We start from the raw sequence: 24,118 nt of genomic DNA on the forward strand, positions 1-24,118 counted from the left end.
TGTTATTTTCAATCTACTTCCGTCAATAATCCCTCCATCTTCCATGATATCTTGTTGCTGAAGTAGAGCAATAGTTACTGTATCTAGTAGAGGGCTAGCCCAATAGAGCCAAGGCTACCAGGCCATAGTTGGTGACTTTGTGGCACTTTCCTATTAGGGATTCCGGAAGAAACAGGGGGTGTGTGTGTTGGCAAGACATGATTTGTTGCACTCTGCAGAACTAGGCGGAGCTAACCAATCATGTCATCACTGATGAAGGAGGCTCTTCAACTCTACCAAGATGGCGGAGAGCTCCCTAAAAGTCAGACAACCAGCAACTAATGGAATTGGCTGGAATCAACCCCTTACACTTCCCGGTGTCGTGTTACAAATAATCCCAATACAGTGTAGACTCCCTGCCATGGTCACATGGTGGCCCCCTTGGGAGTCACGTCTGCTCACCCTGCATATCTGTCACCAGTAAGTTCCCACTGGTCTTCTCATACACCCAGTGCTGGAAGGTGCAGCACTTCTGTCCGGCCTCAGAATCCTTCCTCATCACATTGATCTCCTTCCCATCTTTAATGGAATACTTCACAAAGTCTCCGATCAGTTCTTCCTCCACGGTGGCGTACGGGATGTTGTTTGCCGGGCGGTGAATTAGAAAAATTGGGATTATCCTTAAAAAACAAAGAAACAAGAAATAGATAAAAGAGAGGTCAAGGCAAAGTTCTGAGTTCTATTTTTATCTAGTACTGTCTTTATATCGCAATATAGCAAAGATATTAAAAGGTCTAGCATTTATATTTAGTGTGCACCTGCAAACTCCTCCTCCTGCTTGCTGCACTACAGGTCTCAGCAGGTAGCACCTCATATGTCCAGGGTGTGCAGTTTAGGGCCCCTCCCCCTATGTACTATATATTGTGTATTCATCATACTTGTCGACTTTTGAGCTGCCCACTCCGGGACAGGGCAGCCAGCTCTGTTCGGCAGGTGGGCGGGGCCATAGCCGGGAGTGAAAAAGAGCCGGTTCGGGGGCGGGGGGGGGGGGGGCATTGCACGGCGGGGGGGGGGCGGGGCTAAAATGCTGCGATCGCGATGCTGCGATCGCATTAGCGGCATTTTATCCGCTGACCCCCCCGCCGAGGGACACATCGCGGGAGCTGGTGGAGATATGCGGGAGGATTGCCACCCTTTCCAGGGGGCCGGGAGGGGGACCCGATTTCCGGGACCCTCCCGGCCATTCCGGGAGGGTAGGCAACCCTGGTATTCATACACACTGGAAGGAACTAGAGACACCTTCCTCTTTAACTAGCACCCATCCCACCTGTCCCAGATTGTTTTTAATTAGGTTGGAGTCCAACATTCAAGACTGCACAGCTCAGCTTGGCACTATGAGGGATAAGGTCCCCATACACGGTCCGTTTAACGGATCCGTTTTGTACTTATGTAGTACACATCGCATCGCATTGCATGCCTTGTGCATGCATTGTACATGCCTTGTGCATGCAATGCGATGCAATGCGACGTAAAGCAAGTACAAAAAGTATGTGCATCACATACTTTTTGTACTGTACGATGAGATGCGCGGGAGCGCGCATCTCAAAGTACAAAACGGACCGCCAGCGAACGGACAGTGTATGGGGACCTTAAGTCCTACTATACATATATGCTGAGTGTAAGTCTGTGGGACTGTGTTTGGGGCACAGGGCTCTTTGGGCTGCGGTTGCTGGGCTGCTCCATGGCATCACATCGTACACTTTCCATCACCCCTTTAGTTTGTTTAGTATATATGTAGCACCCTTCACATTTATTATTACTTCTTACCTTGGTAAGTCCTATCACATATAATTTCCCCTATCCCTTTTACTATCACTCTAATGTGATGCCATGGGGTGGTTCTGCTGGGCTGGCCTGGGGGGTCCTGTGCCCTGGACCTGTCTCAGAGTAGTGTTAGGGACTTGTCCATCATTATGCTAATAACCTCAAATGCAATATAGCAAAGATATTAAAAGGTCTAACATTTATATTTAGTGTGCACCTGCAAACTCCTCCTCCTGCTTGCTGCACTACAGGTCTCAGCAGGTAGCACCTCATATGTCCAGGGTGTGCAGTTTAGGGCCCCTCCCCCTATGTACAATAACTGGAGCTAGCAAGGTTTTGCCCAACAGATTAAGCAGGGCGAGTGCTGGAGATCTAGTTAATGTGCGGTGGAGTGACTGTGGGGGTGGCAGTGTACAGTGACACGATGCCGTCCCCCACACATTACATTATAAGAGGCTGCTGAAGTGATAACATTCACATTTGGGTCTGACCATTACCAGCTGGTCATATGTAGATGACTCTTACTGGAATATGACAGCTTTATGCTGGGGGGGACAGCAGCAACTCCAGATGTGTTTCCCTGTTACAGAATGGTATTACGCCCCTCTCCAGCCACTTCTGGGTGTGTGACCAGTCACCGAGATATCAGATGAATATCTTCTAGCACAGAGCTGAGGTTCCAGCCTCCCGCTGACAGACTGGCCCAGCTGCAGATCCCCCAGTAACAGGCATCTGACATCTAAGAACAGTAAATCTTCCATGATCCTTGGGCATGATAATACTATGAAGACCTTATTCAGGCTGCTCGGGAGGGAAGGAAAAGAAAGACTACTGTGCAAGGAACGCAAAGCACTGGGGTATTTTGTAGAGCTGAGGTTCTAAGAACATCGATCGCACCTGAGTTGGGAAGTTATTGAACCAAAAACGTATCATTCCTTGGACTGGCTACAGCTTCACTGGATCCATGGGTTCAGTCACAACACGGGCACTACCCAGGGCAATACTATGGGGCATAACATTTCAAAGGACAGTACTATGGGGCATAATATTATATAAGGCACTACTATTGGGCATAACATTAGACACACATGGGCCATGAAGCTGGAGAGACACAGGAGGATGAGGCTAGAGAGACACAGGGGGATGAGACTGGAGAGGCACATGGGGGTACGAGGCTGGAGAGACACATGGGGGTATGAGGCTGGAGAGACACAGGGGGTATGAGGCTAGAGCAGTGGTTCCCAAACTGTGCGCCTAGGCTCCCTGGGGTGCCTCGGGACACTTGCAGGGGTGCCTCGGGTTGGTCATCCAGGACCAATTCAAATTATTTATGATCAATTATTACTGGACAAAACCAGTGCTGGTGGCTGCCAATCATAAAATGTGTACAATCAGAACCAAATCCTGCCCCTTACCACATAACTGACCCTAAGAAGCACATATAAACACAATCTACTTAATTTGATATATTTTTTGGGGGGCCTAGGGGTGCCGTGGAAAATTTCTGATACTCTAGGGTGCCGTGATTAGAAATAGATTGGGAACCCCTGGGCTAGAGATACACATGGGGCATGAAGCTGAAGAGACAAAGGGGGTATGAGGCTGGAGAGACACATGGGGCATGAAGCTGGAAGGACGCAGGGGGATGAGGCTGGAGAGACACAGGGGGTGTGAAGCCAGAGAGATACCAGGGGATGAGGCTGGAGATACACATGAGACATGAAGCTGGAAGGACACAGGGGGATGAGGCTGGAGAGACATATGAGACATGAAGCTGGAAGGACACAGGGGGGGGAGGCTGGTGAAACACTCTGTCTATCTCTTCAATGGCTCCCCATTCCAAACCCTCTGTCTATCTCTTCACTGGCTCCCCATTCCTTTCCGAGTTCTCTTTAAACTCCTCACCACCACCTACAAGGCTCTCTCCTCCTCCACCGCTCCTTACCTCTCTTCACTGATCTCTATCCACACTGCCTCCCGTCCTCTTCGCTCCATCGCTGACCGCCGACTGACCTCTCACCTAATCACCTCCTCCCACTCCCGTGTCCAAGACTTCTCTCGCGCTGCCCCCCTGCACTGGAACAACCTCCCGCCACCCATCAGGCTTTCTGATTCCCTTACCTCCTTCAAGCACTCCCTCAAAACCCACTTTTTTCGACTAGCCAATCCCTCCTCCTAACCTCTTTTGATCCTCCTATCCTGCCTCCGTTCCCCTCCGTTCCTACTTATCCTGTTGTTTTTCGTTCGTCCACCCACCTATTTTTAGTATGTTAACTCTTATGAGTAGGGCCCTCCTTCCTCACGTACTCACCCTACCTCTTTACCTCACCTGTCCTCCTGTCCTGTTCTTCCCTTCCTCTACTTCATCTTCAGTCTCCTCGACAATTTTGACACCTACTTCAGAACTGATGCTGATTTTAGTTCTACCAGCTATACCCCTATTTGTACTGTATTTTTCAACACACCCTGTACGTTACCCTGTCATTTGTTTTTTGTTTGCTATGTACGGCGCTGCAGACACTTTGCGGCGCCTTATAAATAAACGTACTACTACTGGGGGTGAGGCTGGAGAGACACATGAGACATGAAGCTGGAAGGATACAGGGGGGTGAGGCTGGAGAGACACATGAGACATGAAGCTGGAAGGACACAGGGGGGTGAGGCTGGAGAGACACAAGAGACATGAACCTGGAAGGACACTGGGGGATGAGGCTGGAGAGACACATGGAGCATGAGGCTGGAGAGACACATTGGCATGAGGCTGGAGAGACACATTGGCATGAGGCTGGAGAGACACATTGGCATGAGGCTGGAGAGACACAAGAGACATGAAGCTGGAAGGACACAGGGGGGTGAGGCTGGAGAGACACATGGGGGGATGAGGCTGGAGAGATACATGAGACATGAAGCTGGAAGGACACTGGGGGATGAAGGTGGAGAGACACATGGAGCATGAGGCTGGAGAGACACATGGAGCATGAGGCTGGAAGACACATTGGCATGAGGCTGGAGAGACACAAGAGACATGAAGCTGGAGGGACACAGGGGGGTGAGGCTGGAGAGACACATGAGATGTGAAGCTGGAAGGACACATGGGGGGATGAGGCTGGAGAGACACATGAGACATGAAGCTGGAAGGACTCAGGGTGATGAGGCTGGAGATACACATGGAGCATGAGGCTGGAGAGACACATGGAGCATGAGGCTGGAGAGACACATTGGCATGAGGCTGGAGAAACACAAGAGACATGAAGCTGGAAGGACACTGGAGGATGAGGCTGGAGAGACACATGGAGCATGAGGCTGGAGAGACACATTGGCATGAAGCTGGAAGGACTCAGGGTGATGAGGCTGGAGAGACACATGAGACATGAAGCTGGAAGGACTCAGGGTGATGAGGCTGGAGAGACACATTGGCATGAGGCTGGAGAGACACATTGGCATGAGGCTGGAGAAACACAAGAGACATGAAGCTGGAAGGACACTGGGGGATGAGGCTGGAGAGACACATTGGCATGAGGCTGGAGAGACACATTGGCATGAGGCTGGAGAGACACATTGGCATGAGGCTGGAGAAACACAAGAGACATGAAGCTGGAAGGACACTGGGGGATGAGGCTGGAGAGACACATTGGCATGAGGCTGGAGAGACACATTGGCATGAGGCTGGAGAAACACAAGAGACATGAAGCTGAAAGGACTCAGGGTGATGAGGCTGGAGAGACACATGAGACATGAAGCTGGAAAGACACAGGCCGTACTCATGCCAACACTGTACCTAACTAGTATAGGAAGGGGTGATATTGTGCACTGCTCCCAAACGCCAGCTTCCTGTCAGTCAAACCGCATGATTTCTTGCTTGAACTTGGTGCAGTTGAGGATCCAATAATGCTTTTATTTAAGGCGTCGTGATAGAGTTAATGGTGCAAGAGGTTGTACACCTAGGGCTGCTGGAGATGGGATGTTGCTATGGGCAACCAATCCAATCAGATTCTATCTATTATCTTCTAGAAGGTGGGCAGACAAGCCTACCCATAGGAACATCCCATGTGAACTCCCATTTTAGTAAATTTCCCCCTGAGTATTTAATAGATTACTCAAATGTTATCATTAATAACTGTCTAGTAGACGTGCATGCCGACACTGTATTCCTTACGTCGGACCTGTACAGTACTTACTCTGGGACTTTCCCAAAATCTTCCAGCTGTTCAGCTTCTGTAGCATAAATCTTGGCATATTCACGGGCGGTATTCTGTACGTGACATTCCTGGGAAGCAAATCAACGGGTCAAAATGTCAATATTCAAAAGAGTCTACATTTAGAATTTCAAGACGGACATGATGTTGACTCATTTCCTAATGTTGACACTGTGTATGGTGAAAGGCTATATAAATAAATGATTGTTACTATATTACCTGCACGGCAAGCTTGTAGTTCTTCTGCACCAGCTCATCGTTGGTCTTTGTTCCGTACGCGATGGCGTTGTGCACTTTCAGCACGCACAAGTGGCCAGGACTGAAGACGGGAAGGAGCCCGCACATGACTTTACTCCGAAAGGCTTTCCTGTGCACTCCTTCCCCAAAGTGCAGGTCCTCCGTCGTTATCCGCCCATGAAGGTTTCCCCCAAAGTACATGTCAGTGATGAAATCCTCTCGGAAGTAAAGCTGGTTGAATTCTATCTCCTCTCCACCTAAAAAGGCACAAACACTGCATCAGGGCCGTAATTACGGGAATGTTTATTAGTGGGTGAGAATTCTAATTTCTTATTACACCAATAAGAGATGATTTATCCCCTGTGTGCCCACGTCGACTGTCAACATCCGGGACAAAAAAAACACAAAAAGCCCATGTTGACCTTTTGACTGTCGACCATCCCCAGTGCTGTGTCGACCTAATGACCCTGTCGACATAAAGCTGTGTCGACCTTTTGAGAGTGTCGACCTTCAGTGGTCGACATAATACATGACCTTCCTGTGGTTGACCCAATGATGCACACCCAAATGGAGGAGGCATGGCCTCTGGACTGGGGCGGTGCCTCCTGGAGGGGTGGCCACGCCCCCTGTGACAACAAAAAAGTAATTTGTGTGGGGTGCGGGATCATCATTGCACACACAGAGGGAGAGAGAGGACAGGCTGCACATGGCACTGAGCAGCGTGTGCTGAGCTGGGGAGAGAGGCTGTGCTGCGGATGCAGCCTGCCATCTCTCTCCCCACTGCCCGGATCCCTACAATGGGGGAAGGGGGAGCGGGGCCCAGGTAAATAGTCCTGCCCCCCTCTCGACACCGCTGCCTGTAAGTATTAAACACAGGAGTCTATCCCTGCCATGTGTTAGAAGCATACTTGCCTACTTTCTGGCTGCACTCTCCGGACGGTGGGACTGCCGCCGGGAGCAAAAAAGGGCTGGGACAGGGGTGGAGCCACAGTTGCTTGGGGGTGTGGCCAGAGCGCTTGCGTCTTTTTAGCCACACCTCCTGTCGAGCAATGCTGTTATTTCAGGCATTGCACTGGGGTGAACGGGCCTAAAATGAAAAGTCCACATCCGTTCGCTAGTGCCCACATAGAGGAGAAATCCTTTGATGTTACTTACCATCGAAGGATTTCTCCTCCTCTGTCCAGCACTCGCAGCCGCCACGTAACCCAGGAGTCACTCGGTCCCCGCTTGTAGCGACACGAATTCGGGGGAAGGTGCCGATGACTTGCGCAGGGGAATGCCTGAGTTCACTGGGGCCTGCCCACCGTTCTTATGGACAGGCCCATGAAACGCCATGGGCCCACCCCGAAACGCCTACTGCCTGTCAATCAGGCTGCAAGTACCTCGGTGAAGGAAAAATTTGCAGACCTGTCTGAATCGGCCCCACATGTTCTTTGCAAAACACAATTCTCCCATGGTCTCTGTTTTTCTGTCTCCCCGTCACATTACTCATCGCTAGCTAATGATACTGAGAGAGATTGGAAGGTGATGATTCTCTTACATGCTGGTCCTGGCTGCATGTATAATCATTATACTGTAACTCTGTTTTCTGCTACAATTATTTTCCTCGGAATGTTCTAAAAGTACTGAGCAGATGTCATTTTTTTAATGTAACCAGTGTTTTAATGAAATCAGAAACGTTGTGGCGGGTTCTGCATAGGGGAGATGTGCTAGAGCTGTTCAGGAGACAGATACAGTCAGGGCCGCCGACAGGGGGGTGCCCTGGGTACAGCTGTCCGTGCCCCGGCCTCTGGAGGGGCCCGGGCAGCTACCCACAGCCCCCCCCCCCAGGACCCGCACACAGCCTCCCCCACCAGGCGCCAGCAGCCAGGCACGCACAATGCACAGTGCAGCCTGCAGAGCGCCGAGTCTAGGACACAGAGGGGCTCAGCACTCTGCAGGCTGCACTGTGCAGTGTGTGCTCCGGACCTGACTGTGGAGACTTAAGGAGCCACAGGACGATGCCGCGACGTGGGTGATGGTAAGCAATGGTAATGGGGACAGGGTAGGGGGAGGCAATGTGCTGGCAGGAGGGGACAGGCGCGCGGGGAGGGGGCAGCTGAAGATATGGCGCTGTGCCGCTCGGGGCCCGGACTATAGGTCAGTCCCGGCCCCAACAGTTCTAGTGGCAGCCCTGGATACAGTACCAACCAATCAGCTTCTGGCATTTTACAGGCTATGTTTAAAGCATACATCCCAACTGTCCCGCTTATCGCGGGAATGTCCCAATATTTTGGGACATTCTCAGTGCAGCGCAGTGTCCCCTGGCGGGGGGGGGCAGTTGGGAGTCCCCCCCCCTGTAGTCCGTGAATAGATGCTGTGCGCATGTTCACAGCGTCTATTCTTGCAGGCAGAGGGGCTGGGGGCTAACCAGCAGCTCTATGGGCATGCCCCCACAGCGGCGAAAAACGGGGGCGTGGCCTCCGGCACGCACCCTGTCCCTCCCCGGCATCTGCAAAAGTTGGGAGGTATGTTTAAAGAAATGACAGGAGCTGAATTGTTGGTACTTTATCTCTCTACAAGCTTTGATACGGGGATGAGGCTAAGAAGTTGTCGACAAGTATGGTTGTGGAAATTCTATATCTTGTGCGGTACAGATGTGCGCTCTTCTGCCCTGCTGCGCTGTGCACCGCGCCATGTATCATTGTCATCAAACTTTCTTTCTATAGCCCTGCGCCTCTCTGTTTTGCTGATTCGAGTACAGTTTGGTCTGTATTTCAGCACGGAGATGTAGACCTGACTGTGCTAGAGGCAGCAAAGCAGAGCGAGACACCCCAGGCAGGAAAGAGGAACTGCATGGGTTTTGACAGCCATAGGGTGCTAGAATGGACACTACTGCAGCCTAATACAAGTGCCAAGTATACTGTAAGCATCTACAAATCAGCTATGACGCTAAATTCAGGAAAAGGGACGAAAGTCCAGAATCACTAAGGATGGTTGTATGAGCACACAGTTGTATCTCCACATTGTCAGCGTTTGAGTAAGTTACAAAGCTAATGCCATCTGAAAGATCCAATCAAACGGGGAATTTAATTTGCGGTGTGGTTTATTTGACGTACCAGACCTATTCGATTACCGGGGTTTACTCCCGCTTGTGTGTAGCCAAAGCCGCGTTCAAGTCCTCAGTCAGACTGGACCTTGTAACTTCAAATGTCAGCATAAAAATGCAGAAAATGGGGTTGTGTACAGGGGGGGGGGGGGGGGGGACACTAAGTCCTAATTTGTGGGGAATCACTGGGTTTCTGCACATGAATCCCAACCGTTACTGTCAACAGTGACTAGGTTGACACCCAAAATGGTCGACTGGTTCAACAGTAACAGAAAGTTGACACAAGATTAACTTCTACATGAACATGATCGACTCGACGCTCAAAAGGTCAACACAATTGTTTCACACTTCTTGTGTCTATGTCGCCCATGCTTCAGGCACACCATTATATTCTATGCCTACTTGGATAGTAACGTATAAACAAAAACAAAAAAACATGAAAACCTCATGTCAACCGTTTGAGTGTCGACCATGTTGACCTTAAGCTTGTGTCTAACTTCTGTCATTGTCGACCATTCTTAGGTGTCGAACTAATCACAGTCGACCAATGGTGGTCAACCTAGTGACTTTAAACATGGACATTGTCGACCCATGGACCGCTTACCAATTGGATAGCCTTTCCCCACACCATGGGATTTTTGCAGACAATTCGCTGCGGAGTATTTTCACTTTCATTACAAAATTGGCTGTACTTGGAGAGAGATAAAGTTAATCCAATCAGCTTTCTTCATTTTACAGGGTATTTTTGAGAAAAAAAAAATGGCAGGGCCTGAATTGATTGGTACTTTATCTCTCTCACTCCAAGCTTTAATACATCTTCCTCACAGTTGTAGGGTGCATCATTACCTATCAATAGAGCACTTTTATTAATGACATCACTTTTATTAATGACATCACTTTTATTAATGTTTATCACTGTTTATCTCTTCACTGGCTCCCCATTCCTTTCCGAGTTCTCTTTAAACTCCTCACCACCACCTACAAGGCTCTCTCCTCCTCCACAGCTCCCTACCTCTCTTCACTGATCTCTATCCACACTCCCTCCCGTCCTCTTCGCTCCATCGCTGACCGCCGACTGACCTCTCACCTAATCACCTCCTCCCACTCCCGTGTCCAAGATTTCTCTCGCGCTGCCCCCCTGCACTGGAACAACCTCCCGCCACCCATCAGGCTATCTGATTCCCTTACCTCCTTCAAGCGCTCCCTCAAAACCCACTTTTTCCGACTAGCCTATCCCTCCTCCTAACCTCTTTTGATCCTCCTATCCTGCCTCCATTCCCCTCCGTTCCTACTTATCCTATTGTATTTCGTTCGTCCACCCACCGATTTTTAGTATGTTAACTCTTATGAGCAGGGCCCTCCTTCCTCACGTACTCACCCTACCTCATTACCTCACCTGTGCTCCTGTCCTGTTCTTCCCTTCCTCTACTTCATCTTCAGTCTCCTTGACAATTTTGACACCTACTTCTGAACTGATGCTGATTTTAGTTCTACCAGCTATACCCCTATTTATACTGTATCTTTCAACACACCCTGTACGTTACCTTGTAATTTTTTTTTTTTTGCTATGTACGGCGCTGCGGACACTTTGCGGCGCCTTATAAATAAACATACTACTACTACTACTACTACTACATCACTTTTATTAATGACATCACAAAGACAAAGGTCAGCGAAAGAAACAAACATGCAGGCAAACCAGTAAAGCGAATGGAATCAATGAATCATTGAGATATGAATAATTCTCGGCTCATTGCGGAGCTGATGCCACTAGGCTCGCCGTTACACTGTACATGCTCGTGATGAGCGTCTTATTTTTCGGAAAATAAAATAAGGTAGATACATGATGAGGCTCCTGAGTACACTCTGTGCTGGGGAAATGTACTAAGTGTTGTCTATAATTAGGAAATGTTTGGTCGTGGAAACTAAAAGATGAAAGCCAATAACGTATTTGGATAGTTCCATCCCTCGCTCTTCTTTATGGATAATATTCCAGGGATATGTCATCAGATTTGTCTGGCAGACACAGTCATCTGTCACCTTGTAACATGCCCTTCCCTTTCCCCTCACTGGCCGTTATCATTAACAGCCCTCTCTACACTCTTCCTGATGTTGGATGCTGATAGTCGTTATGAGTAATGTTACAAAACTATTTTAATCAAGAGCTAAACAGATAACTTGACAAATTGAGGTCGGTTACAACAAGTAGTATGGGATAAAGTTACCAAAGCTTCTGAATATGAAAAAAAGATGATGTTGCCTAGGATGTAATAGATAAATTATATTTAGCATCCAATTAGTTGCTATGGGCAACATCACCTTTTTTCATTTTAAGAAGCTTTATTAAATGTACACCTATGTGTAAAAATCCCTTAATTCTATGTGGTCCTTTAGTTGCAGAGCAGGACCCTTTGCAAAGAGTGGCCTATAGGTGACACCCATCGCTGTTCCCCAAACCCAAATTATACAATGGGGATTTGGTTTTTAGCCTCTGTCTACACTGTGTCCAACTACACAAAACCCTGCAAGTGCAGTACAACAACTATTGTGATATTCTTAATCAACACAATTGTGATTGGGTCCTCAGATGACAGGGTATCAAGGTTGGTCCTCAGGACCCCAAACAGTTAATGTTTTCCAGGTCTCCTCTCAGAAGTAACAATTTAAATAATTAGCTCCACCTGTGGATCTTTAAAATGTGTTAATGAGTAATGACTACACCTGTGCACCTGCTGAGTGACCTTAAAGACATGAACTGTCCTGTGTCCTGTGGACCACTGCCTTAGTCAATTGATATTATGTTGTAATGAGGATAATTATTAGTGGGCTACCCTGAATTTAACTCTTCTTGAGTTCCTTTCTTAGTGGGAACCATTCCGGACTGTCTAATACTTGAACTGGTTGTGGAGGTATACGGTCATTAAGTCGACAGTGAAAAATTCCCTTAATTCTATTTGGTCCTTTAGTTGCAGAAAAGGACCCCTTGTAAAGAGTGGGCTATAGCTGACACCCATCGCTGTTCCCCAAACCCAAATGATGCAATGGGTATTTTATTTTTAGCCTCTGTCCACACTGTGTTCAACTACATAAAACCCCTGAAAGTGCAGTACAACAACTATCGGCGACATCCCGAAACAACACAATGCTGATTGCGTCTCAAGTTTGATCCTCAGGGCCTTAAACGGATGTTTTCCAGAATTAAAAGTGAAATAATTAGCTCCACCTGTGTATCTTTAAAATATGTCACTGAGTAATGACTACACCTGTGCACCTGCTAGGTGACCTAGAAAACATGAACAGTCCAGAGTTTGAGTAGCACTGCCTTAGACAATTGATAGTATGCTGTAATGAGGAAAATTATCAGTGGACTATCCTGGATTTCACTCTTCTTGAGTCCCTTTCTTAGATGGAACCATTCCAGACTCTCTAGCAACTGGTTGTGGAGGTATGCGGTCATTAAGTCGACAGTGTCTAGGTCGACAGTCAAAAGGTTGACAAATGAAAAAGGCCGACAGGTCAATGTGGAAAAATGTCAACATGGAAAAAAGGTAGACACTGCCGACATAATGACCCATACCCAGTTGTGGAACCTTGAAGGGGGCTACATTACTTTATTTCTTTCAATAGTCCATTAATTTCAGGAAGCTCATTAAACAGTAAACCCCACTGCATTCTTTATGGGTTTACAAACAGCGTGAGAACTACACGTCAAATACACGGGAACATACAGTATGCAATAGGGTATAAGTTTGGTACGGTTGCAGGATGCCGGACAAACGTGGACATTTCTTTAAAGCGGCAATCATTTACAAGGCAAAGCTAGTTTAGTTTAACCTGTAAACGATTGCCGTTTTAAAAAACCATCCAAGATAAGCCGGCATCCCCTACCCTATTCCCCATTGTGTAGCGGAAAAAGATAAACACTACTAATATACTGTAGTTTAAAACCATTATTGTTTTTCAGCACAGAAACCACTAACATAAAAACAACAGAGGGCGGTTTGTATGAACAGAGTCTATTATGTAAATGTGACAAATGATGCGCGGCTGGCAGGAACCTGGATTCTGAATGACAAGCATTAAGTGTAATAATTGTTCTGACAACTAGAATTGAACATATTATGTGCTCATAATGAGTCATCTAGAAGCTATTATAGGAAAATATTAACTAAGTACACATCATTTTCCTATGACTTCTCTATACAATTTAATTGGAATAAAAGTGCGTAACATTCCTTAAAATCAGTTAACCATGAAAAGGACATTGAGGATTACTGAAATAAGTAACAAATCATACTCCCGAATGTATGTACTGTAAGTTTCAATCTATTTCTCCACATAATCTAATGCTCAGTCTCCTTTCTACATAAATCTCTGGTCTCTTCTCTGTTTGGGGAGATCTGCACAATTCGGAAGGGGCTGTAATTATTTATTTATTAACAGTTTCTTATATAGCGCAGCAGATTCCGTTGCGCTTTACAAAAGGAGACAGTGATACAACAAACTGGGTATTTACAGACAGTCAAAAGGTATGAGGGCCCTGCTCACAAGCTTAAGGCCCCCATACATAGAGCCGACTTGTCCTAAGGACTAGTCGGACCCAATTCTCCTCCAAACCTCCCAGCAGCTCCCCGGGAGGCTCAGATACGATTAGGACTTGAGGTGCCATTTTTTACATGTGATAAATCGCATGCGATTTATCACGTGTAAAAAAAAAAAAAAACCAGGGAGCTGCAGGGCGGTGAGGAGCAGTGGGGGCGGGCAGCGGCGGCTCTCAAATGAGGGGCCAGCTGGGGAGGAAGGAGTGGGGCAGCATAGCAGCGTTAATCAGACTCACTACTGTGTCCAGCGCCGTAGCGGGCGGGCAGCGGCGGCTATTACATCTTCAAAATAATGTGTCAAATGACTCTCCGGCTTTTGATTGGCTGAGATAGAGCACTCTCAGCCAATCAGCGGCCGCAGAGGGAGGCCACTGATTGGCTGAGAGTTCTCTATCTCAGCCAATCATTAGCCGGGCAGTCATTTGACATGCTATTTTAAAGTTGTAATTGCAGCGACTGCCCACCCGCCACGGCGCTGGACACAGTGAGTGGACAATGACACTGATGATCATTCTGGCCACCGCCGCCCACCCCAGCACTGCGCCCGCCCCAGCACTGCGGCCGCCCCACCGATTTCGACGGATCTTATGTCCCGCCGGTCCGACCCCTGGGGCCGGGTCCGATACGCACGGGACCGCGCATCGGACCCGACGCCATGTCATGAAGAAACGATTTGGTCCGATTTAACGGGCCAATTGATCGCAATCGGCCGAAATCGGACCAAATCGTCTCGATGTATGCCCACCTTTACAATCTATGGTACTTGTGTATTATCACGGCGCCCGTTACTTAATTAGCGTAGCGGCGCTGTCAGAAAAGGTGCAGTGTTCCCGCGGCTAGCGTAGTCAGCATAGTCAGCGTAGTGTAGTGTTCCCGCCCGTTCACAGCTAGCCGTAGCTTACGTAGTTAGCGTAGTCAGTCAGGCGTCCCTGTTAGTATCAGCGTTGTGTTCCTGCCGGTTCGCGGCCACCCGGAGCTTATGTAGTTTTCGTAGTCAGTCAGCGTTACGCAGTTAGCGTAGTCAGTCAGGAGAAGATGCTGCTGCGCCGCAGACACTACCGCTGGTAAGTAATTGGGGGGGGGGTGCACGCGAGGGGGGGTGCCGGTGCGCGCGAGGGGGGTGCCACTGGGGGCCGGGGCTGAAGGTCAGTCCCAGGCCCCAATATTACTAGTGGCGGCCCTGACCCCCACTATCCACGCCAGCCCGAAGCGTGGAGAGCGGACCTCCCGACCTTTTCATACCCTCACTATCCACATTGGCGTGGAGTTGATTTTATAAAGTGTGGCGAGCGCAGCAAGCCACCAAACCCGAAGCGTGGCGAGTGGATACATGTGAAGTAATCTGCGTCCCCTCGCGGGGCACACTGCGCACACCACGCTTCGGACTCGGTGGCTCGCTGCTCTCGCCACACTTTATAAAATCAACATCAGGGCACCCCTGTCTTAAGTGCCCCAGGGCCCCACAAGCCCGGCCCTGGGTAGCTCACCTCCAGGAGATTGGTCATAAATAGTCATGGAGACATTTCCAGATGGCTAGATGATAGGTCGACAGTGTCTATGTCGACAGTTAATAGGTCAGCCTTGAGAGGTCAACAGGCACAAGGTCAACACATTAGGTCGAAGTTGAAAAAAAGTTGACACAGTGTTTTTCTTTCTTTGGACTTTCATACGATCCACGTGGACTGAGATTGGGAAGAGTACAGAGAAGGGATCCATGCGAGGGTATGTGCTACAGAGTCCATGTCGACAGGTAGTGACATTGACACCAAAAAACATGAAAACACATGGCAAACTTTTCCATGTCGACATATTGCTTGCGTCGACCCTTTTTCAATGTCGACCTTTTACATGTCGACTTTTTTCAATTATCAACCTTGTTCCTGACGATCTATTGGCTGTCATCCTAGACACTGTTGACCCAATGATCCACTCCCCTCCAGACACAGCTCTTTTTAGGCCCTTAAAAGGTACTGCAATGAAGGGCTGGCTATCAAGGAGTTAAACATCGATGGTCATCATCAATGGTGCTATCGGCGATTAAACACTGATGGCATGGGTTAATCATGTCTGCAGGGTGGGCAGGGGGGCGATTATCACCATGATCCCTCTGCGATAATGGTAACCAGCTCCAGGGTGGGCACACCATGAAAGCCCCAGTGTGACCAGCCTTCTAGAGCTCTTCCTACCACCCCTGGGGCCGTCAGTGCCAGGGTAAGAGAACCATATAAAAATAGATGACATACTTGAATGGAACTTCATGTCCCAAGGATCTCTGGCAGGAGCTGACTGCTTGGGTACATAATGCTGGAGTTCTCGGAACGCCGAGCACCCTCATGTCCTTGCAGTCAGCACCTGCTGGGACATGTAGTTCCACCATAGCTGTAATCTGGAATATGGGGCAAGTGGAAGGTCTGATGTGGGGATATATGAAGGGGAATGTGGGAGGTCTGACGTGGGGATATCTGGGGGATTATGTGGGAGATCTGATGTGGGGATATACGGGGTGTGTTTGGGAGGTCTGATGTGGGTATATATAGGGTGGGGGATGGGGTGGGAGGTCTGATGTAGGGAGATATGGAGGCATTTGGGAGATCTGATGTGGGAATATATGGGGGGGCATGTGGGAGGTCTGACGTGGGGATATCTGGGGGGGGGGGGCATGTGGGAGATCTGATGTGGGAATATATGGGGGGGGGGGGCATGTGGGAGGTCTGACGTGGGGATATCTGGGGGGGGCATGTGGGAGATCTGATGTGGGAATATATGGGGGGGGCATGTGGGAGGTCTGACGTGGGGATATCTGGGGGGGGCATGTGGGAGATCTGATGTGGGGATATATGGGGGGCATGTGGGAGATCTGATGTGGGGATATATGGGGGGCATGTGGGAGATCTGATGTGGGGATATATGGGGGTGTGTGGGAGATCTGATGTGGGGATATATGGGGGGGAATGTGGAAGGCCTATGTGGGGATATATGGGGGGCATGTGGGAGATCTGATGTGGGGATATATGGGGGTGTGTGGGAGGTCTGATGTGGGGATATATGGGGGTGTGTGGGAGGTCTGATGTGGGGATATATGGAGGGGAATGTGGAAGGTCTGATGTGGGGATATATGGGGGACTGTAATATGTACAGCCCCCCATATCTCCCCACATCCAGCTGCTGTTGCATGTGAGTGGTCTGTGAGGCATATAGCGCATGCCAGCACAGTGAAGGGGCCTCAATGTTACACCGCTGCGACCACTCAGTGGCAGGGGAGGCTGTAAAGGCCTGTGAGGACATCTTTACAGCATCCCAATATATATATATATATATATATATATATATATATATATATATATATATATATATAAATAGGCTTATCTCCATTATCGCCCAAGTACTCTGAATTCCATTACAATGAGATTTTAGTAATGATAACTGGATACAGTACATACAATGCATATATATATATATATATATATATATATATATATATCTGCGATCATACAGTAGCAGTTCTTTATAGTAACTGTACCTTCACAATCCTGAATACGTGTCAGCTGCTCCAACACTGCAAGATAGAGAATATAGATTGATCAGTGACGAATTCCTCTCCTGAGGTTACAATCAGTAAACTAGGGGCTGGTTACCCACTGAGTTGGAACAGGACGCTTGCAGAGAAAATGCTGCATTCAGAAAACAGCCAATGATGCTGCAGTCTATGCGCTCCCAGTTGCAAGCACAAAAGCTAGCGGCTACGGAATCATTGTTGTTTCTTTAGTTTTAGCTGACACATTGACGACTGATGACAAATACGCTCTAAAGTGGAACAATGTGAAACCAGCTTTAGGTCTATGAATGTTAGGCTGCTACAATAACAGAGGGAGGAGGAGGTGGCGCAAAGCAGGAGGTTCCTCCCGCCTCAGCCAGCGTAGCCAATAGGACTATTTTATTGGACAGTTACCTTCGGCCGTCAGGTGAAATTCCGTTGTCACTTTTCCATGTACATTCTTCAGAGTGCAGTGATACAGGCCCTGGTCTCTCTTACTGGTCTGCACTATGGCGAGAGATACTGGAGAATCATCTTTAGAACTGGAAGAGGAGAGGACATTGTCACTGTACTGCTACGCAAAATCTAGAACATTCGGTTATCACTGACGTGAACAATCCAGGAGACCCTTGAAAGTGTAGACCAGTGATTTTCATACTTTTTACCTTGCCGCACACTAAATAAGATTTTAAAATTGTCAAGGCACACCATGAGATCCCCACAGGGCAAAACACATTGGCCCCACAGGAAAAAAAAAAAACCTATTGGCCCCCATATAAAAAACAATCACACTGGTCCCCACAGGTAACACAAATACAATACATTGGCCCTTTACATGAAAAGAAAAGACCAGTAAATAACAGTTGAACTGGTGGTGGCTGTAATCTGGTTTGGGCATCTCTAGATCTGGGGGCACACTTGCGAACAGCTCAAGCCACACTAGTGTGCCATGGCACAGTGGTTGAAAAACACTGGTGTAGACCATCGTTCCCGGTCTGACAAAATAGGTCTCATTGATCTAAAGAGTTATCGTCCACTCCATGGTAAGTTGTGTATCTATATATATATAAAAGGCTAACTACTCCCCACCTCTATAAAATATAGAACCACCAGGGACCACTAGAGGTCACTCGACTGACCAAATTACTCCTTTGTGTGCTAAAAGACGTCATAAGAGAAAGCTCAAAATTTAATTAAAATCTGTCACAGCTCAAAGTGAAAGTACATTGCAGAAGCTGTCATTTTTATGGGCTTTTAACTATTATTATATACATATATACTGTATAAGCTGAGGGGCTTCTCAGCTGCTCAGGGGAATGTCTGAAAAATTACAGTGTAGCTCACGCCTCTTAGCACAAGTGCAAAAACCCACCCACCCTGAGTCCCGCCCATTTTTCAGATGTGGACACACCCCTGGTGCGGCAGGTCCCGATTCCCTGGTGGTCAAAGTTGTGAGGTATGGAAAATTGAACAGCTCATAAGATCCTAGGATTTCATCAGTTTTCCTCTGATAAAACACGAACAAAGGTACTGTACATACACACAAATTCTCAGGAGCAGATTTACGTAATCAAAACTGTAAAGACATTCCAACCTGTTCTATCCAACTAACATTTTACCGTCTGGAACACTGTCCTTGGTTTGCCTATTTACCATTACGCACCAATGTCTACACTCGATCAAATTAATGTTCGCTTTATAATTGCAATTAATTCTGTTCTGTGATAGGCTGCAATTGGCTAGATTGAACATTTGTAATTTGCTCCAGGTTATTCCATAAGCATTAAAGTTATCTATCTAGTCATTCCCACCTTCTGTGTATCCTGGCCAGCAGCTTGGAATCCTTAGTCCAGGTAACTGTGGAATCGGCATGAATCTCCCCAAAGTGGCAAAATAATTTCAAGTTTTCAGCGCAGTCTGGAAACATCTCTGCCTGGATGTTATGTAATAACTGGGGAGCTGCAAATACAATAAATAATCATTTATCAAAGCTATTTGTTAATACATTTTTTCAAGTGTGTTTAAAGGGAGTGTAGTAATACCAGCAGATGAGCGGCTGGGCCAGCGATGATGTGGGAGCGTGCATCACCGCTTATCGTTGCCCCTTACACACTGGGTGGCTTTCCAGCTGAAAGCCACTCAAACTAGTAAACTGAGCAGCTTTGGGTTGGGATCATTTGGTCTTCAGCATTATGGTCGGCAGTCATTAAGTCGACACCATTAGGTCGACATGTGAAAAGGTTGACATGGGTGTAGGTCGACATGGCAAAAGGTCGACATTGTTCTACGTTGAAAGGTCATTAGTTCGACAGGTCATTAGTTCGACCTTGTGTAGGTCGACAGTCAAAAGGTCAACATGGGCTTTTTCACTGTATTTTTACCTGAACGTCAACACAGTCGACATGGACACAGTTTAAAGTGCACCGCATCCCCTCGCATCGCTCGCTGCACTCGCGATGCGCCGAGCACCGTGCCTCGCTATGCTCGGCACACTATTTTGTTCTCCCACCACGCCCTAGTGGATGGTAGGGCATGAAATACCGCATGTCGGCGCAAAAAACTCTGAAAAACCCCATGTCGACCTTTTGACTGTCGACCTGGACAATGTCGAACTACTGACCTGTCGAACTAACGACCTGTCGAACTAATGACCTTTTGACCTAGAACCATGTTGACCTAGAACCATGTCGACCTAGACCCATGTCGACCATTTCCCATGTCGACCTAATGGTGTCGACCTAATGACTGTCGACCATAATGGTGTAGACCAAATGACTGCATCCCGCAGCTTTCAGCTCAGTCGCCCAGTGTGTATGGGCATTTACTTGCATTTTTTCCCTCTTCACTCCCAACTCAGAATCCGCAGCAATATGTGCGACACCCAGCATCACAAGAGCAGCACGTCAACAGGCTATTGAGATAATCTCTGTGTATGGGATACACAGCATCTGCTTACATGCAATTCATGAGTACCGAGTTCTAGAACTTCACCGCGGAGTGGGACATTCACACCAGACCAGTAGCCCTAGATGCCCACAGACAAGTGGAAATGCTGAAAGCCCAGTTTCATCTGCCAAGCATTTGCTAGAGAAATGTTCCAGGAATGGGTCAGACTTTCTGGTGCTCTCATATGCGGAGAGAGTTATTATTGTTATTACTTTTATGCTTTATTTATATGGTGCCACAAGGGATTCGCAGCGCCCAATTACAGAGTACATAAACTAATAAGCATAACAGTGACTTACAGGTGACTACAATAGAGGACAAGTACAGGGCACATAACCACAGCTGCATCAGCAGGCGGCACTGACATAAGTATCAGGGGGCAGAACACAGTGACTTACAGGTGACTACAATAGAGGACAAGTACAGGGCACATAACCACAGCTGCATCAGCAGGCAGCACTGACATAAGTATCAGGGTGGCAGAACACAGTGACTTACAGGTGACTACAATAGAGGACAAGTACAGGGCACATAACCACAGCTGCATCAGCATGCAGCACTGACATAAGTATCAGGGTGGCAGAACACAGTGACTTACAGGTGACTACAATAGAGGACAAGTACAGGGAACATAACCACAGCTGCATCAGCAGGCAGCACTGGCATAAGTATCAGGGTGGCAGAACACAGTGACTTACAGGTGACTACAATAGAGGACAAGTACAGGGCACATAACCACAGCTGCATCAGCAGATGGCACTGACATCAGTATCAGGGTGGCACAACATAGTGACTTACAGGTGAGTACAATAGAGGACAAGTACAGGGCACATAACCACAGCTGCATCAGCAGACGGCACTGACATAAGTATCAGGGTGACAGAACACAGTGACTTACAGGTGACTACAATAGAGAACAGGTACATGGTCTATAACCATAGCTGCATCAGCAGGGGACACTGACATAAGTATCAGGGGGCAGAACACAGTGACTTACAGGTGACTACAATAGAGGACAAGTACAGGGCACATAACCATAGCTGCATCAGCAGGCAGCACTGACATAAGTATTAGGGTGGCAGAACACAGTGACTTACAGGTGATTACAATAGAGGACAAGTGCAGGGCACATAACCATAGCTGCATCAGCAGGAGGCACTGACATAAGTATCAGGGTGGCAGAACACAGTGACTTACAGGTGACTAAAATAGAGGACAAGTATAGGGTACATAACCACAGCTGCATCAGCAGAGCACACTGACATCAGTATCAGGGTGGCAGAACACAGTGACTTACAGATGACTACAATAGAGGACAAGTACAGGGGACATAACCACAGCTGCATCAGCAGATGGCACTGAGAAGTATTAGGGTGGCAGAAACTGCAGGATTTGGTGCCATCGAAGATGGTTTAAGTAAGAGAAGGAAAAGCATGCAAGGGAAGAGGGCCCTGCTCGTGAGAGCTTACATTTACAGTACATTGGGAGGGACAGACAGGGGCGACACAGATGGAATAAACAGTGAGCATATGTTTGAAGATTTGTAGAGAGGTAGAGAATTCCAGAGGTAAGGAGCAGCATGTGAAAAGGCCCCTTCCCTCCATGTTTAGTCTCTAATCCACATTTTTGTTTGTGGTTTATAAAGGACATTAGGCCCGTGGATTTAGAGAACTGGCAGGATTTTCAAAGAAATATGGCATCATGCACAGGACCTTTTTTTTTTTTTTTTTAACCAGATGCTGCACAAGTAAAAATAGACTCCTTCCCTGGTTTCTAATATATGCATGGCCCATGGAAAGTTACAATCAGGCGTAGAGTGACGCAAGCAGCTGCACTTTCTGCCCAGGCTGCTGTATCTCCTGCAGAGCGTCACTCTCACAGACTCTTGTTTCATAACATGTAATAAAGCTGTCGGTGCCTCATTTGAGAGAGACCCTAAACCTGCTTGTCAGGTGATCCTGGGCTACAGCAGGGTCATCCTATGGAAACTATGCGCCACAATGCATCTTCCTGGATAATTTATTGTGCTGGTTTACGTCGCAGACCTTTAGCAGGAACCAAGGAGGTTATTCTGTTCCGTTCGCACAGACCAGAATACTCGCACGGGGGACCGATGGTGGCGTATGCATGCGCAGGGTCATTTCTGGGCATGTGCATATCCTGGGTGCGTGTGGCCATGGCGAATGAGGAAGGGGGGGTGGCAGGCACTGTGGGCAGCGTCTGGTGGACTCGCAAAGCTGCGAATTTCACAGCCTTGCGAGTTAACCAGAATAAGGTCCCAAGTGGGAGATGCGGGATTGGAATTTAAAAATGGCTGACATACTTTTAATTTTAAGTTGACTTTTACCGCAGTCAGCAGAACCCCTTTTATGCGATTATTTTGTTTCTTCCACATATAAATGAGAAGCTGAACTGTAAGAAGATGATGGGGGAGATTAATGTATATTACACAGTGTTTTACCATACTAGACTACCCTCAAGACTGTCTGGGAGACTCCCAAATTTTAAGAAGCTCCCCAGACTCTCTGATAAAAACACCAGTGCCGTAGTGGAGGAATATGAATCACTTTAGTTATTGCCGGCAAATGATCTGAAGTCAATTCATTGAAGCTTTGTTAAACCCATTTTCAACGGAAATTTTGCATATCTCCCATAGCAACGTTGGCACTCAAAGGTTCATAAATCACATGAACATCATCATGGGTGGGGTGTACTAAAGGGAAAATGCACCCATTTTTCCGCTTAGGTATGGATGTATTTCCCATATGTTCTAAGCCCCAGATGCGGAGGCTTCAGTGTGGAGGGTAACACCAGCAAAAGTTGCCATCGTCCATACCACCCTGATACTGCAAATGGTGGTATTGTACAATGGGCCAACAAGAACTTTGTGCCAAACCTCCCCCCCCAATATTTGCAGTCTGAGTTCACATAAAGACGCAGCTATATTTTTCCCCATTGCACGTTGTGTAACCCTTAGACCCAGTGGCGTAGCTATAGCTCCACAGCCCACGCGGTGGCGGGGAGGCGCAGAGAACATGTGGGCACCGGGTGCCCTGCCATCACGGTCCCGTCTCTCCCGGCGCCGGCTGCTATAATAAAAACAGACTCTTAGAAAATGGCTGCCCCCATACTGCAGACAGTTCTGTCTGCAGTATGGGGGCAGCCATTTTCTAAGAGTCCGTTTTCATTATAGCAGCAGGAGCCGGCACCGGGAGAGACGGGACCGTGACCGCAGATGCGGCCAGGCAGGTACGCTGAGGGGAGGGAGGGTGCTGAGGGGGGGGGGGGGGGGGAGGGTGCTGAGGGGAGGGAGGGAGGGAAGGGAGGACAGGGGGGGCGCCAAAAAATCTGTGGCGGTGGGGCAAAAATTAGGTAGTTACGCCACTGCTTAGACCCACCTTCAATCTCTGATTGGCCCACTGCAGTCAAGTGTCCCCACTTGTGCCACCAAACGTTTAATGGTTTTCTGTTGTTAGCTTCCTGCCAGCAATAGAAAGTATCTACGGCATCAACAATGGAGACCATCGTGACAAATCATACAAGGTCACTACTGACAATAAAGTGTGCATTTTCCAGTTACACGGTGGTTAGCATTGCTGCCTCACAGTGCTGGGGTCATGGGTCCAGTTGTGAGCTGGACCTGTGACGTAGGTAATAGACTGAATGCTCCACTGGGCAGGGACTGATGTGAATGATGTTCACTGATTAATAC

General features: G+C 48.0%; 1 protein-coding gene across 1 annotated transcript in view; it reads right to left on the reverse strand.

Annotated features, from left to right (window-relative positions):
• Nucleotides 1-24,118, reverse strand: part of ALPK2 (alpha kinase 2) — a 38,682-nt gene that overhangs the window by 9,049 nt on the left and 5,515 nt on the right. The window contains exons 2-7 of the mRNA XM_083155261.1: nucleotides 19,272-19,419; nucleotides 17,875-18,002; nucleotides 17,446-17,481; nucleotides 6,219-6,493; nucleotides 5,982-6,070; nucleotides 442-659 (exon numbers count right to left, since the gene is read on the reverse strand). Coding sequence (XP_083011387.1) covers nucleotides 442-659; nucleotides 5,982-6,070; nucleotides 6,219-6,493; nucleotides 17,446-17,481; nucleotides 17,875-18,002; nucleotides 19,272-19,419 — 894 coding nt within the window. The remainder of the gene's footprint in view (nucleotides 1-441; nucleotides 660-5,981; nucleotides 6,071-6,218; nucleotides 6,494-17,445; nucleotides 17,482-17,874; nucleotides 18,003-19,271; nucleotides 19,420-24,118) is intronic.

This window comes from Crinia signifera, chromosome 1 (assembly GCF_055691185.1).
Source record: "Crinia signifera chromosome 1, ASM5569118v1, whole genome shotgun sequence".
Lineage (NCBI taxonomy): Eukaryota > Metazoa > Chordata > Amphibia > Anura > Myobatrachidae > Crinia > Crinia signifera.